Raw genomic sequence first — 18,079 nt, 5'->3', positions numbered from 1 at the left:
TTCGGGAGATGGGGGTGGGGGCGTGGTTGGGGCGTGGTTAAGAGGGGAGGAGTATATTTACAGCTAGAATTCACCAAGTCAAGTATTTCATATATATATATATATATATATATATATATATATATATATATACATATATATATATATATATATATATATATATATATATATATATATATATATATATATATATAAGAAATACTTGACTTTCAGTGAATTCTAGCTATTTATAGTTATTTTATTGTATGTATATATGTGTATATATATATATATATATATATATATATATATATATATTAGAGATGCGCGGATAGGCAATTATTTCATCCGCAACCGCATCAGAAAGTCGTCAACCATCCTCCATCCACCCGATCTAACATTTGATCAGAACCGCATCCGCCCGCACCCGCCCGTTGTTATATATCTAATATAGACGATGCAAGGCATTAGTGAGGTTATAAAGCTTTTGCCTGTTAAAGAAAGGAGACTGATCCAATGCAGTACAGACATTCGCGTGCCACGCTGTCACGACCCAGACGCACACCAGTGCGCAATCACATGGGAGCCGCGCTGAGCGCACCTCCAAGCGCGTCTCGCTGCCGGCGACGGCCGGGTATGGGCCCGACGCTCCAGCGCCATCCATTTTCAGGGCTAGTTGATTCGGCAGGTGGGTTGTTACACACTCCTTAGCGGGTTCCAACTTCCATGGCCACCGTCCTGCTGTCTATATCAACCAGGGTGAGCCCCACCCCTTTCGTGAGCGCACTGCGCGCGGAGTGACCCCTGTTACGCGCCCCCGGCAACAGGGGTGGCGGGCAGGTAAGCTGTGCGGGCGGAGCGCGCGGAGTGACCCCTGTTACGAGCCCCCGGCCACGGGGGTGGCGGGCAGGTAAGCTGCTTACCTGCTGCGCGTGACGCCGGCCGCGGCGAAGGCGGACGAGGCGGGGTGTCAGTGCGGTGGGCGCGGTGGTGACCCTGGACGTGCGTCGGGCCCTTCTCGCGGATTGCCTCAGCTACGGCTCCCGGTGGGGCCCTCTCGGGGGAAGGGGCCTCGGTCCCGGACCCCGGCGAGGCGTCCCTTCTCCGCTCCGTAAAAGTGTCCATCTCTTTTCTTTTTTTTCTTCTGTTGTGGCATATGCAGCAGGTGCCTGCTCGTTTTTCGTATGTGGGTAACAACATTTAACTATGTATATATATTTCCGAATTGGTTTAACTGCCACCCGCCTGAATCTATTTAAAATCTAATTTTTTTTTATTTCAACCGCCCGACCCGACCCGACCCGCGGATAAAATCTAATTTTTTTTCATTTCATCCGCCCGATCCGCGGATAATCCGCGGACTCCGCGGATAATCCGCGGACTCCGCGGTTGTGCCCGCAAACCGCGCATCTCTAATATATATATATATATAAATAAGAGAAATACTTGAATTTCAGTGTTCATTTAGTTACACATATACACACACATAACACTCATCTACTCATTGTTGAGTTAAGGGTTGAATTGTCCATCCTTGTTCTATTCTCTGTCACTATTTTTCTAACCATGCTGAACACCGTCTCTGATGATGTATTCTGCTTCGTCTCCTTGTTGTGTGCGCAGTTGTGCACTCTCTAAAAGCCCTAGATGTTAATGTCACATATGCATGTACAGTAGATGGCAGTATTGTCCTGTTTAAGAGTGTCACAACATTGCTGTTTACGGCAGACGAACTGCTTTACGGTAGACGAAAACGTGACTGCTGTTGTTGTGTGTTGTTGCCGCGCTGGGAGGACGTTAATGAAACTGCCTGACAATAAACCCACATAAGAAACCAAGAACTCGCCCTCAATCATTCTACAGTTATAACGTCATTGGGCAGGCACGCTGTTTATATTGTGGGAAAGCGGACGTGAAAACAGGCTGTCGACACGTCACTCAGGTCCGCATGGATTTCGGGAGATTTTCGGGAGAAAATTTGTCCCGGGAGGTTTTCGGGAGAGGCGCTGAATTTCGGGAGTCTCACGGAAAATCCGGGAGGGTTGGCAAGTATGCTTTAAAATCTAATATCGGAAATTATTGGTATCGTTTTTTTTTTATTATCGGTATGTTTTTTTTTGGTTTTTTTTAATTAAATCAACATAAAAAACACAAGACACAATTAGTACACCAAACCAAAAAACCTCCCTCCCCCATTTACACTCATTCACACAAAAGGGTTGTTTCTTTCTGTTATTAATATTGTGGTTCCTACATTATATATCAATATATATCAATACAGTCTGCAAGGGATACAGTCCGTAAGCACACATGATTGTGCGTGCTGCTGCTCCACTAATAGTACTAACCTTTAACAGTTAATTTGACTAATTTTCATTAATTACTAGTTTCTATGTAACTGTTTTTATATTGTTTTACTTTCTTTTTTATTCAAGATTTTTTTTTAAATTTATTTATCTTATTTTTTATTTTATTTTATTTGTTTAAAGGACCTTATCTTTACCATACCTGGTTGTCCAAATTAGGCATAATAATGTGTTAATTCCACGACTGTATATATCGGTATCGGTTGATATCGGTATAGGTAATTAAGGGTTTGGTCAATATCGGAATATAGGATATCAGCAAAAAGCCATTATCGGACATCCCTAGTTAGAACATCATTAAAAAGTGCCTAGTAGGGGGCATTGAATCTTGGGACCTAACCGTCATACTTTCCACCGCTCCTCCCAGCCTCACAGGAAGCCGCCTTTGCAGATACCCTTCGGCCAACGTGGGTGAAGGAAGGCGAAAGTCTCACACTGAGCTGTTCCTTCACATCCCCTCTGCTGCCCTCCCAGCGGGACATCACCTGGTTCAGAGACGGTAAGGCCTCCCCTGGGGTGACCGTATAAAAGTGACCATCCGTGACCATAATTTGTTTCTGGTCAGGGACGCAACTGCTGCAATCATGCGCCGTGGACATGAAGACAACCGACAACATGGCCTCCATCACGCTGAGTGCCGTGTACAAGGAGCATGAAGGAGTTTACACTGTGCGCCTGAAGACCTGGGATGGCGTTCTGGAATCTAGTGCCTATATCTTTGTTGAAGGTGAGAACCAGAAAGTAAATGACTATATAAATGATACATTGTTTATTGTTTAATATCGAGTATATTCCATATATCGCTCAGCCCTAGAAGTGAGGAAGCAGCCGTCCACTTGATGTCAACATCAGGACACAAACTAGTGATCACAGCGCCGCTCTAAATAGTTTGTCTGCGTTAGCACTTATAATAACAATATCACTAATACTTGGTTATTATTGAAGTCACGAAATGGTTATTTATTGGATTTTATGGGCAAAATAGTGGAGTTCCCATTGGCTCCGGTTTAAGCTGACTTTTTTATACATTTCTTTAATATTTTCTAGGGTTGTAACGTTACGTGTATTTGTATTGAACCGTTTCGGTACCGAACGAGTTTCCACACGGACATATTAAGTAGCGTAACGCACGTTGTGTAAACAATGCACACCGAGGCACAACACACGGCATGCTAGCAGCTAACAGGCTAGGATAGACTGACCATACGTCCTCTTTTCACCGGACATGTCCTCTTTTGCGGAGCTGTCAGGGCGGAGTTTCTTAAATGCCTCAAATGTCCGGCATTTTGAGTTAGGGTTGCGTGTATTTTCAATGTACGTTCAGGGTTAAGAAGGGGTTAAAAAAAAAAAAATTGTGCGCGCAGCAGCATTGGTGAGGGAGGGGCAGAGACAGAGAGAGAGAGAGAGTTATGATAAATGCGCATGCGTCGCCAGGCTCTGCTTTTTATCCATAGATTTATCGCATTTAATTTTTTATTATCTATAGCAGGGGTGTCAAAAGTGTGCCCCGGAGGCCATTTGCGGCCCACAGCTAATGTTTTAAAGGCCCACGGCACATCTAAAAATACTACTAAAATAAACAAAAACATAACAAAAGTGAAATATAAAAGGTTAAATGTAATTTAGAAAAAGTTGCAATGTTGACTAATTTAAAAAAACTGTTTTTTTTTCTTTCAAACTGTCATTGCTCAAAACATAATATTGAATCAAAATCAATGTTATTATGAATTATTGACCTATCCAAGGTTCCCATTACTTCACATCAAATATTCCACTAAGAAAAATATTTTTGGTGGAACATTTTGCAAATTTGGGAAATAAATAACCCAAAAATTTACATTTTGTCGTTTTCTTACTGTACCGAAAATGAACCGAACCGAAATTTTTGTGTACCGTTACACCCCTAGTTTTTAAAATGCATTTTTTTTAAATCCATCGGTCGTCATGTCTTTCATAATGTTTGTGAACAATAGGCAACATTCTGTCATGTCTCGGTGATCATGTTTAGTTTGGCTATGTTCTGTTTGGTTTGTGCACTCTGTCAGTTTCTGTTTTTTCACTCCCTGTTTTGTTTCCATGACTACCAATCAGTTCACCTGTCCTCATGACTCACGCACCTGATTAATTTGAACTCACGCACCTGTTTTCAATCACCACATGACTATTTTAAGCCTGTCATTTTCTGTTGGTCGGCCTGGCGACATCACATTCATGCTCTGCACTCTTGACACACTCCTGACGCTCTGTTTCATGTTCATAGTCCATGTTGCCCTGTTCACGTCATCGCAAGTACGTTTTGTTGATTAATGCCACAGTTAGTGTATTTTGTTTTTTTGTCCATACTTCTGCCTTTGTGCGAGTTTTTGTTTTTATATCCAAGTTTTGTACTTCCGCCCTTGTGTGCACCTTTTGTTTATTCCTTTTTTGAGTGTTAAAATTAAATATGTATTTACCTTCACGCCATGTCGGGTCCAAATCATTTGCACCATGGGAAAACAAACCACGCCACAGTCCAAGTCTTGACAAATTCAGAAGAAAAAAAAGTGCAATTCCCCTTTAAACTGACAACACTTTTTCAATGATATCAACAACTGAATAACCTTCAGATAGTGTTGTTAGCCTGAAGCTATCATGACAACTACTGTTTTAAACGCCTACCTATTTTTTTTTTGGTTTAGCCATACACTACTTCAGGGGTGCTCACACTTTTTCTGCAGGCGAGCTACTTTTCAATTGATCAAGTCGTGGGGATCTACCTCATTCATATATATAATTTATATTTACTTATTTATGAAATATATGTTTTTGTTAATAAGTTAAAGGTGTTTAATGATAATGCAAGCATGTCTAACACATATAGTTAATATTGTTAATAAATTAAAGGTGTTTAATGATAATACAAGTATGTTTAATACATATAGAATCAGAATCAGAATCAGAATCAGCTTTATTGTCATTACGCAAGGTAACGAGATTGAGGCCATTTGGGAAATAAATAACCCAAAAATGTACATTTTGTTGTTTTCTTTCTGGACCTACTCAGTGGCCTAGTGGTTAGAGTGTCCGCCCTGAGATCGGTAGGTTGTGAGTTCAAACCCCGGCCGAGTCATACCAAAGACTATAAAAATGGGACCCATTACCTCCCTGCTTGGCACTCAGCATCAAGGGTTGGAATTGGGGGTTAAATCACCAAAATGATTCCCGGGCGCGGCCACCGCTGCTGCCCACTGCTCCCCTCACCTCCCAGGGGGTGATCAAGGGTGATGGGTCAAATGCAGAGAATAATCTCGCCACACCTAGTGTGTGTGTGTGTGACAATCATTGGTACTTTAACTTTAACTTTTAACTTTATTCCATACAGTGCGATGTGTGCATGCTAGAAAAACAATGTGCAAATATTTAAAAGTATAAAAAATGTAGAAGTGCAATGAATATGGTGTGAAATGAATATATACATGAAAAAAAAACAAAAAAAAAAACAGGGTGGTTGGTGGAATGGGTTATTGCACCGAAGAGAAGGCAGTTATGAGGGACAATGGGGCAGTCCGTTCAGGATGGTTATGGCCCTGGGGAAGAAGCTGTTCTTTAGCCTGTTTGTTTTGGTTTTAATGCACCTGTAGCGCTTCCCAGAGGGCAGCAGGTGGAACAGGTCAGAGCCAGGGTGGGTGCTGTCCTTGATGATGGCACTGGCTCTGTTGAGGCAGCGGGAGGTGTAGATGTCCGTCAGAGAGGGGAGAGGGCGGCCGATGATCTTCTGAGCCGTCTTGACCACTCTTTGCAGCCTCTCCCTAGTTAATAGTTAATATTGTTAATAAATTAAAGGTGTTTAATGATAATACAAGTATGTTTAATACATATAGTTAATATTGTTAACAAGTTAAATGTGTTTAAAGATAATGCAAGCATGTTTAATACATATAGTTAATATTGTTAACAAGTTAAAGGTGTTTAATGATAATACAAGCATGTTTAATACATATAGTTAATATTATTAATAAGTTAAAGGTGTTTAAAGATAATACAAGCATGTTTAACACATATAGTTAATATTGTTAACAAGTTAAGGTGTTTAAAGATAATACAGGCATGTTTAACACATATAGATTCCTTTCTTTCATGAAGACAAGAGTAAAAGTTGGTGTATTACCTGATTCTGATGACTTGCATTGATTGGAATCAGACAGTGGTGCTAAAAACGTCCGCATTTTCGAATGGAGGAGAAAAAAGTCCTCCTTTCTGTCCAATACCACATGAAAGTGGTTGGTTTTTGGCATCTTATTTGTCCAGCTTCCGTACTCCTTTGTCGGCAAACTCCGTAGCTTGCTAGTTTGTGCACGCCAGCCTTCTGAGACTCTTGTTTTGTTAGCGCAACTGTGCAGTCGGTCTTTGGAGTTTTGACGACAGGTACCGCGCCAGAGTCTGTTAAAATAAAGTGTTTCTCGCCTTCCAGTCGGTAATTTTAATGAGCTGGCAGCAGCCAGCGTCATCTCAGAAGACCCTCGGGCAGGGGCGCCGAAAAGGGGGGGGTAAAGGAGACGGATTCTAGGGGCCCATGATGGAGGGGGGCCCAGAGAGGCCCCTAATGATGATGAAATTATAATACAGAAAAAATAATGACACTGTGTTGGGGGCCCTGTAAAGATTATTTTCATGGGGCCCAAAACCCCTAGCGGCGCCCCTGCCTGCACTACTTCAAGCATAGTCAGTTGTGCATTGGAAGTCATGGAAACAAAACAATTCCAAGACCAAAATGTTACAGTTGTCTTTTAGTATTTATCAAGTAAATTACTGCATGTGTCAGTTTGTTGACAAAAGTGTTGGCAAAGCTGCCATAAAGGTGCAGGTGGCCATATTGTATGTGCTTCTCTGCTGTCTCCGAGCAGGCCAAACAGCTGTCACATCCCATCACGTCACTCTCCAATGCAGCATGGTTTCTACCTACCGTACTGCATCCTAAAAGATGTGTTTTGCACCGCACAATATCAGGCCGTGTGTACAGAATCACCATTTCCATGCACGCCTGCTGCAAATAGTGTTTTGATTGCACTCGGTAAAGTTAGTTTTTTCTGGCTTCTTTGCTTTAATTTCCTGCCGGCACACTCGTTCAAATGGGGGAAATTGCACCATCAATCAGGCAGCACTACGGCGGAGGGCTTGTTAAATTTCTTTAGTGAATCTATGTATGTATTTTTAACAACCTTCCCCTCCCCAACAATTGCCTCATGCGAATGATCCAGTCTATTTATACGGCGCCAAGTCCTAACAGCATCAGCACTCTTTTTCATACTGAGAACATCTTGCGCCTTTTGACAATGTTACCATCGGGTGACAAAAGGCGAGGAGCGACTCCCCGATGGGGCCGCAAACCTTGAAAATGCGCCTCGGCTCGTCTCCCTTGTTACAGAGATTGTTCTTTGCGAGAGCTGGAGGTAGTAATTAGTCAATCTGAACGAGAGTGCCCTCCATTCAGCAGTCGCATTTGCATCACAAATAGCAGGTTCCAGAGACCAAAAACAAACATTAGAGCCCGAGGAAAGAAAGGATTTTGAGGGTGAGGATGTAAATTTAGGAAGATGTGTTGGAGTTTTTATTGGAGGGGGGAAAACTATCTTTGCTCGCCTCAGGACAAGGTTGTGAAGCATGTCAGATTGCATCACTTCAATAGGCTTTGCATTACCGTATTTTCCGCACTATAAGGCGCACCGGATTATTAGCCGCACCTTCTATGAATTACATATTTCATAATTTTGTCCACCAATAAGCCGCCCCGGACTATAAGCCGCGCCTACGCTGCGCTAAAGTGAATGTCAAAAAAACAGTCAGATGGTTCAGTCAAACTTTAATAATATATTGAAAACCAGCGTTCTAACAACTCTGTCCCAAAATGTACAAATGTGCAATCACAAACATAGTAAAATTCAAAATGGTGTAGAGCAATAGCAACATAATGTTGCTCGAACGTTAATGTCACAACACACAAAATAAACATAGCGCTCACTTTCTGAAGTTATTCTTCATTCGTAAATCCTTCGAATTCTTCGTCTTCGGTGTCCGAATTGAAAAGTTGCGCAAGCGTGGGTTCCAAAATGGCCGGCTCCGTCTCTTCGAAGTCATCGGAGTCAGTGTCGCTGTTGTTGTCCAGTAGTTCTGTGAATCCTGCCTTCCGGAAAGCTCGGACCACAGTTGTGACCGAAATATCTGCCCAGGCATTTACGATCCACTGGCAAATGTTGGCGTATGTCGTCCGGCGCTGTCTGCCCGTTTTAGTGAAGGTGTGTTCGCCTTCGGTCATCCATTGTTCCCACGCCGTTCGCAGTCGTGATTTGAATGCCCTGTTGACACCAATATCCAGCGGTTGGAGTTCTTTGGTTAATCCACCCGGAATGACGGCGAGTGTTGTATTTGTGTGCTTCACTTGTTTTTTGACACCATCTGTGATGTGGGCGCGCATAGAGTCGTATATCAACATGGACGGAGCTGCGTGAAAAAAGCCACCCGGCCTCTTCGCGTAAACTTCCCTTAACCACTCGCTCATCTTTTCTTCATCCATCCATCCCTTCGAGTTAGCTTTTATAATGACGCCGGCTGGAAAGGTCTCTTTTGGCAAGGTCTTCCTTTTGAATATCACCATGGGAGGAAGTTTCTGGCCATTAGCATGGCAAGCTAGAACCACAGTGAAGGACGACTTCTCATTCCCTGTGGTGCGAATATTCACCGTACGTGCTCCCGTTGTATCAACAGTGCGGTTCACAGGAATATCAAAAGTCAGTGGAACCTCGTCCATGTTGATAATGTTCTCTGGCCGGATCTTTTTTTCCGCTATCTTGTTTTTACAATATGCACGGAAAGTAGCCAGCTTTTCTTTAAAGTCGTTAGGCAGTTGCTGTGAAATAGTGGTCCGTGTGCGGATGGAGAGATTGCGTCTTTTCATAAACCGGAAACACCAAGAAGCACCACCTTTAAAATCATCCAGGTGAAGTTCGCTTGCTAGCGTTGTTGCCTTCATTCGAATAGTGATGGTGCTGACACTTCTGCTTGCTGCTCTCTGCTCAACAACCCACTGTTCGAGTTCGTCCTCCAACTGTTGCCATCTTGCTTTGTTCCCTCGGAAACTCTGTTTTGTCTTCTTTACCTGGCGCAGGTCATCTTCTTGCTTCCTCCACCTACGCACCATTGATTCATTTATGTTATATTCTCTTGCTGCTGCTCTATTTCCGTGTTCTTCGGCATGACTTATTGCCTTAAGTTTAAATTCTGCGTTATAAGCGTGTCGCTTAGTAGGAGCCATTTTGTAGTCTGGTCTTTACAGATGTAAACACACAAAGGAAATGAAACGAAATATCCGCGCGCTTCTTTTTCTTCCGGGGGCGGGCGGTAGCGCTTCCTGTTCTATGGGGGCGGGTGCTTACCTTGGCGGTTGCTTGCGTAGAAGAAGAAGCGCTTCCTGTTCTACCGGGAAAAAAGATGGCGGCTGTTTACCGAAGTTGCGAGATCGAAACTTTATGAAAATGAATCGTAATAAAGCGCACCGGGTTATAAGGCGCACTGTTAGCTTTTGAGAAAATTTGTGGTTTTTAGGTGCGCCTTATAGTGCGGAAAATACGGTACTTCTCGTCTTTATTGTACAAACCCCGTTTCCATATGAGTTGGGAAATTGTGTTAGATGTAAATTTAAACGGAATACAATGATTTGCAAATCATTTTCAACCCATATTCAGTTGAATATGCTACAAAGAAAACATATTTGATGTTCAAACTGATAAACATTTGTTTTTGTTGCAAATAATAATTAACTTTAGAATGTGATGCCAGCAACACGTGACAAAGAAGTTGGGAAAGGTGGCAATAAATACTGATAAAGTTGAGGAATGCTCATCAAAGACTTATTTGGAACATCCCACAGGTGTGCAGGCTAATTGGGAACAGGTGGGTGCCATGATTGGGTATAAAAGTAGATTCCATGAAATGCTCAGTCATTCACAAACAAGGATGGGGCGAGGGTCACCACTTTGTCAACAAATGCGTGAGCAAATTGTTGAACAGTTTAAGAAAAATCTTTCTCAACCAGCTATTGCAAGGAATTTAGGGATTTCACCATCTACGCTCCGTAATATCATCAAAGGGTTCAGAGAATCTGGAGAAATCACTGCACGTAAGCAGCTAAGCCCGTGACCTTCGATCCCTCAGGCTGTACTGCATCAACAAGCGACATCAGTGTGTAAAGGATATCACCACAAGGGCTCAAGAACAATTCAGAAACCCACTGTCAGTAACTACAGTTGATCGCTACATCTGTAAGTGCAAGTTAAAACTCTACTATGCAAGGCGAAAACCGTTTATCAACAACACCCAGAAACGCCGTCGGCTTCGCTGGGCCTGAGCTCATCTAAGATAGACTGATACAAAGTGGAAAAGTGTTCTGTGGTCTGACGAGTCCACATTTCAAATTGTTTTTGGAAACTGTGGACGTCGTGTCCTCCGGACCAAAGAGGAAAAGAACCATCCGGCTTGTTATAGGCGCAAAGTGTAAAAGGCAGCAAGTGTGATGGTATGGGGGTGTGTTAGTGCCCAAGACATGGGTAACTTACACATCTGTGAAGGCACCATTAATGCTGAAAGGTACATACAGGTTTTGGAGCAACATATGTTGCCATCCAAGCAACGTTACCATGGACGCCCCTGCTTATTTCAGCAAGACAATGCCAAGCTTGGTGTTACATCAACGTGGCTTCATAGTAAAAGAGTGCGGGTACTAGACTGGCCTGCCTGTAGTCCAGACCTGTCTCCCATTGAAAATGTGTGGCGCATTATGAAGCCTAAAATAGCACAACGGAGACCCCCGGACTGTTGAACAACTTAAGCTGTACATCAAGCAAGAATGGGAAATAATTCCACTTGAGAAGCTTCAAAAATGTGTCTCCTCAGTTCCCAAACGTTTACTGAGTGTTCTTAAAAGGAAAGGCCATGTAACACAGTGGTGAACATGCCCTTTCCCAACTACTTTGGCACATGTTGCAGCCATGAAATTCTAAGTTAATTATTATTTGCAAAAAAAAAGTAAAGTTTATGGGTTTGAACATCAAATATGTTGTCTTTGTAGTGCATTCAATTGAATATGGGTTGAAAAGGATTAGCAAATCATTGTATTCCGTTTATATTTACATCTAACACAATTTCCCAACTCATATGGAAACGGGGTTTGTAATCTCTTTCATCCTGTCTACCTGCTGTGTTTAATATGCTGTATTTTCCGGACCATAGGGCGCACCGGATTATAAGGCGCACTGCCGATGAGTCAAGTCAGGTCTATTTTTATTTCATTTCATTTTCATTCTATTTTCGCACCGGATTATAAGGCGCATTAAAGGGGTCATATATATATACCCTATTTTTCGGATTATAAATCACAGTTTTTTTCATAGTTTGGCCGTGGGTACGATTTATACTCTGGAGCGGCTTATGTGTGAAATTATTAACACTTTACCGTAAAATATCAAATACCGTATTTTTCGGAGTATAAGTCGCTCCGGAGTACAAGTCGCATTGGCCGAAAATGCATAATAAAGAAGGAAAAAAACCATATATAAGTCGCACCAGACAATATTTCACGGCACACTAGTGTCGTGAAATATTGTCTGGTGTGCCGTGGGAAATGATGCAACCTCACCTAATTGGTCCCAAAAAAAAATTTTCAAATCAATAATTATAATCTGCAAATAATGTGTCGTTGCTTAGTGTCTGTGCTGTGTAGAGCTCGGCAGGGTAACCACGGAATACTCCATGTCAGTAGGTGGCAGCAGGTAGTTCATTGCTTTGTAAAAGTCGGACTGTCGGGTGAGACGAGGATGGTTTGTTGTGATCACAATATGCAAGTAAAAACGTATATAATGCTTAAACCAAAAATGAACATAAAGAAAAGGCAATGAAGCATAGGAATGGCTATGCAAAACATAAGTAAAACTAAACTGGCTACTGTTGCGTTTTGGACCAGTTGTTCCTCCCAGGGAATTCAAGTCGCTCCCAAGCTCTTTACGACACTTAAAGCTGAGTAGAAAAACCACCAGAGACAGAATAGGTATTTTGTAATATATTTGCAAAGCTTTGCATATATATACAGGTAAAAGCCAGTAAATTAGAATATTTTGAAAAACTTGATTTATTTCAGTAATTGCATTCAAAAGGTGTAACTTGTACATTATATTTATTCATTGCACACAGACTGATGCATTCAAATGTTTATTTCTTTTAATTTTGATGATTTGAAGTGGCAACAAATGAAAATCCAAAATTCCGTGTGTCACAAAATTAGAATATTACTTAAGGCTAATACAAAAAAGGGATTTTTAGAAATGTTGGCCAACTGAAAAGTATGAAAATGAAAAATATGAGCATGTACAATACTCAATACTTGGTTGGAGCTCCTTTTGCCTCAATTACTGCGTTAATGCGGCGTGGCATTGAGTCGATGAGTTTCTGGCACTGCTCAGGTGTTATGAGAGCCCAGGTTGCTCTGATAGTGGCCTTCAACTCTTCTGCGTTTTTGGGTCTGGCATTCTGCATCTTCCTTTTCACAATACCCCACAGATTTTCTATGGGGCTAAGGTCAGGGGAGTTGGCGGGCCAATTTAGAACAGAAATACCATGGTCCGTAAACCAGGCACGGGTAGATTTTGCGCTGTGTGCAGGCGCCAAGTCCTGTTGGAACTTGAAATCTCCATCTCCATAGAGCAGGTCAGCAGCAGGAAGCATGAAGTGCTCTAAAACTTGCTGGTAGACGGCTGCGTTGACCCTGGATCTCAGGAAACAGAGTGGACCGACACCAGCAGATGACATGGCACCCCAAACCATCACCCAACCATGCAAATTTTGCATTTCCTTTGGAAATCGAGGTCCCAGAGTCTGGAGGAAGACAGGAGAGGCACAGGATCCACGTTGCCTGAAGTCTAGTGTAAAGTTTCCACCATCAGTGATGGTTTGGGGTGCCATGTCATCTGCTGGTGTCGGTCCACTCTGTTTCCTGAGATCCAGGGTCAACGCAGCCGTCTACCAGCAAGTTTTAGAGCACTTCATGCTTCCTGCTGCTGACCTGCTCTATGGAGATGGAGATTTCAAGTTCCAACAGGACTTGGCGCCTGCACACAGCGCAAAATCTACCCGTGCCTGGTTTACGGACCATGGTATTTCTGTTCTAAATTGGCCCGCCAACTCCCCTGACCTTAGCCCCATAGAAAATCTGTGGGGTATTGTGAAAAGGAAGATGCAGAATGCCAGACCCAAAAACGCAGAAGAGTTGAAGGCCACTATCAGAGCAACCTGGGCTCTCATAACACCTGAGCAGTGCCAGAAACTCATCGACTCCATGCCACGCCGCATTAACGCAGTAATTGAGGCAAAAGGAGCTCCAACCAAGTATTGAGTATTGTACATGCTCATATTTTTCATTTTCATACTTTTCAGTTGGCCAACATTTCTAAAAATCCCTTTTTTGTATTAGCCTTAAGTAATATTCTAATTTTGTGACACACGGAATTTTGGATTTTCATTTGTTGCCACTTCAAATCATCAAAATTAAATGAAATAAACATTTGAATGCATCAGTCTGTGTGCAATGAATAAATATAATGTACAAGTTACACCTTTTGAATGCAATTACTGAAATAAATCAAGTTTTTCAAAATATTCTAATTTACTGGCTTTTACCTGTATACATTTAGACCAGTCCAGCATAGAACATTCTATTGCGCCGCCAAGATGGTCTGTCCTCCCGACAAAAACCCTCTCCCCTCTTAAATCTCTCTAGTCAAAACACATGCACATTATCTCTCTTTGTTACATTCCAAAGCTTCAAGGTTAACACACACAGTTTACTTGCAGACAAACAGAAAGAGAACAAATGGAAAAACACGAGCTGTTTTCAAATATGACTATGAAATAAAAGAAGTAACACTTAAATTCGGATATATGTAAATATCTGCCTCCGACACTACCAAGTAAATCGAAACAGAATGCTGGACGACAGCAAAAACTTACGGCGTCCACAAAGTACATCCGTACATGACATGACGATCAACAATGTCCACACAAAGAAGGATAGCAACAACTTAAATAGCCTTGCTTGCTAACACAAAGCAGGTGCGGGGGAATAGCGCTCAAAGGAAGACATGAAACTGCTACTGGAAAACACCAACAAAACAGGAAGGGCCACCAAAATAACAGCGCAAGACAAAAACTAAAGCACTACACAGGAAAACACCAACAAACTCAAAATAAGGCACGACGACCTGGTGGAATTTAATTTTTTTACGTTTTCTGCTGGTGGTGTGCCTCCGGAATTTTTAATGAAAAAAACGTGCCTTGACTCAAAAAAGGTTGAAAAACCCTGGTCTACATAACATGTAATGGTGGTCAAAATGTAGCATGGATTATGTTTTACAGAACAGGATGCGCCGTTTTGTGGGCGGTCTTATTTACGTGGCTCACCTTCGACAGCGTCTTCTCCCCGTCATCTTTGTTGTAGCGGTGTAGCGTGCAAGGACGTCAAAAGATGGCGCTAACTGTTTTAATGACATTCAGACTTGACTTCAGTCAATAACGGAGCAGCATCTCCTCATCCGTGGCTCACTAGTGCAACAACGCCCGAAATGTGTCCCGTGAAAAACTGTCCGACCGGAACTCTCTAATAACTAAAGTTCTTTGGGTGAATAATGTAAACTCACTACACCGGTATGTTTTAGTGCTTTCATGGTGAGTTTACTGACAGATAGAAGTAAGAACTTTACACTACTTTATATTAGAAATGGCAACAGCGGAAGATGAATGTCACATAACAAGAAGATAGTGAAAAAAAAAAAGCTTATCGACTGCAAAGGCGGATGTGCACACATTTTCAGGACTTATGCAGATCCCAAATATAGATCAGCAGGTACCAGAAGCTAAGAACAGTTGTTTTTGCATAATTTTGCGAAACAAAAAGCCGGATAATATGTCTTACCTTATACACACACCATAATAATACTCCTATGTTGAAGCACAGTACAATCCATCAAGCGGTGTGGCTTCATAGCTTACCAAAGTCCTACTAAAACATTTTGATAGATTTTTGAGCGCAGTGTGTAATGTTCTATATTTTCAATGGAACTTTAAAAGCTTTGGTGTTGTTTACCGGCGTCATATTGCAGTCTACACGTATCTCTTATGTTTGACTGCCATCTACTGGTCACACTTATCATTTCACCATGTACCAAATAAAATAGCTTCGAGGTCGATAAGCACAACCAAAATTATTCCGTACATTAGGCGCACCGGGTCATAAGGCGCACTGTCGAGTTTCGAGAAAATGAAAGGATTTTAAGTGCGCCTTATAGTTCGAAAAATACGGTACTGTAGTCCGTGCATGTGGGATGATGACTCCATGTTGTGTTACTTAGACTTAGGCTTAGACTTCCTTTATGGTCGTTCAAATGTGAACGTTACAGTACAGATAAGAACACAATTCTGTTGCATTAGCTCGTTGTAGTGCAGGATAAAAGAGCATTAAGGTGCAGGGTGTTTGCATTTACAAAATAAGGTGCAAATATAAATAGATTACTGTACAGAAAAATACATTGCACTTTTGCATATGCATTCACGTTTATGGATGTATGTTATATTGTCTTCATAGTTATATATACTGTTTATATATACTGTCACTGCATTGCAACAGGAGGTGCTGGACATTGAGTCCGAGTGGACCATGTTCCGCACCTCTATTGTCGAGGCGGCTGATCGGAGCTGTGGCCGCAAGGTAGTTGGTGCCTGTCGTGGCGGTAATCCTAGAACCCGTTGGTGGACACCGGCGGTGAGGGATGCCGTCAAGCTGAAGAAGGAGTCCTATCGGGTTCTTTTGCCTCATGGGACTCCTGAGGCAGCGGACAGGTACCGACAGGCCAAGCGGTGTGCGGCTTCAGCGGTCGCGGAGGCAAAAACTCGGACATGGGAGGAGTTCGGGGAAGCCATGGAAAACGACTTCCGGACGGCTTCGAAGCGATTCTGGACCACCATCCGCCGCCTCAGGAAGGGGAAGCAGTGCACTACCAACACCGTGTATGGTGCGGATGGTGTTCTGCTGACCTCGACTGCGGAAGTTGTGGATCGGTGGAGGGAATACTTCGAAGACCTCCTCAATCCCACCAACACGTCTTCCTATGAGGAAGCAGTGCCTGGGGTATCTGTGATGGGCTCTCCTATTTCTGGGGCTGAGGTTGCTGAGGTAGTTAAAAAGCTCCTCGGTGGCAAGGCCCCGGGGGTGGATGAGATCCGCCCGGAGTTCCTTAAGGCTCTGGATGCTGTAGGGCTGTCTTGGTTGACAAGACTCTGCAGCATCGCGTGGACATCGGGGGAAGTACCTCTGGATTGGCAGACCGGGGTGGTGGTTCCTCTCTTTAAAAAGGGGAACCGGAGGGTGTGTTCTAACTATCGTGGGATCACACTCCTCAGCCTTCCCGGTAAGGTCTATTCAGGTGTACTGGAGAGGAGGCTACGCCGGATAGTCGAACCTCGGATTCAGGAGGAACAGTGTGGTTTTCGTCCTGGTCGTGGAACTGTGGACCAGCTCTATACTCTCGGCAGGGTCCTTGAGGGTGCATGGGAGTTTGCCCAACCAGTCTACATGTGCTTTGTGGACTTGGAGAAGGCATTCGACCGTGTCCCTCGGGAAGTCCTGTGGGGAGTACTCAGAGAGTATGGGGTTTCGGACTGTCTGATTGTGGCGGTCCGCTCCCTGTATGATCAGTGTCAGAGCTTGGTTCGCATTGCCGGCAGTAAGTCGGACACGTTTCCGGTGAGGGTTGGACTCCGCCAAGGCTGCCCTTTGTCACCGATTCTGTTCATAACTTTTATGGACAGAATTTCTAGGCGCAGTCAAGGCGTTGAGGGGATCCGGTTTGGTGGCTGCAGGATTAGGTCTCTGCTTTTTGCAGATGATTTGGTCCTGATGGCTTCATCTGGCCAGGATCTTCAGCTCTCACTGGATCGGTTCGCAGCTGAGTGTGAAGCGACTGGGATGAGAATCAGCACCTCCAAGTCCGAGTTCATGGTTCTCGCCCGGAAAAGGGTGGAGTGCCATCTCCGGGTTGGGGAGGAGATCTTGCCCCAAGTGGAGGAGTTCAAGTACCTCGGAGTCTTGTTCACGAGTGAGGGAAGAGTGGATCGTGAGATCGACAGGCGGATCGGTGCGGCGTCTTCAGTAATGCGGACGCTGTATCGATCCGTTGTGGTGAAGAAGGAGCTGAGCCGGAAGGCAAAGCTCTCAATTTACCGGTCGATCTAAGTTCCCATCCTCACCTATGGTCATGAGCTTTGGGTCATGACCGAAAGGACAAGATCACGGGTACAAGCGGCCGAAATGAGTTTCCTCCGCCGGGTGGCGGGGCTCTCCCTTAGAGATAGGGTGAGAAGCTCTGCCATCCGGGGGGAGCTCAAAGTAAAGCCGCTGCTCCTCCACATCGAGAGGAGCCAGATGAGGTGGTTCGGGCATCTGGTCAGGATGCCACCCGAGCGCCTCCCTAAGGAGGTGTTTAGGGCATGTCCGACCGGTAGGAGGCCACGAGGAAGACCCAGGACACGTTGGGAAGACTATGTCTCCCGGCTGGCCTGGGAACGCCTCGGGATCCCCCGGGAGGAGCTGGACGAAGTGGCTGGGGAGAGGGAAGTCTGGGCTTCCCTGCTTAGGCTGCTGCCCCCGCGACCCGACCTCG

At 43.7% G+C, this 18,079-nt stretch overlaps 1 protein-coding gene across 1 annotated transcript in view; it reads left to right on the top strand.

Moving 5' to 3' along the window:
* myom3 (myomesin 3) overlaps positions 1-18,079 on the top strand; it is a 235,039-nt gene that overhangs the window by 99,674 nt on the left and 117,286 nt on the right. Inside the window, exons 9-10 of the mRNA XM_061958714.2 lie at positions 2,713-2,844; positions 2,911-3,072. Coding sequence (XP_061814698.2) covers positions 2,713-2,844; positions 2,911-3,072 — 294 coding nt within the window. The remainder of the gene's footprint in view (positions 1-2,712; positions 2,845-2,910; positions 3,073-18,079) is intronic.

Source organism: Nerophis lumbriciformis, linkage group LG04, assembly GCF_033978685.3.
Source record: "Nerophis lumbriciformis linkage group LG04, RoL_Nlum_v2.1, whole genome shotgun sequence".
Lineage (NCBI taxonomy): Eukaryota > Metazoa > Chordata > Actinopteri > Syngnathiformes > Syngnathidae > Nerophis > Nerophis lumbriciformis.
Note: the sequence above shows the minus strand (reverse complement) of the source record. Positions and strands in the feature narration are given on the sequence as shown.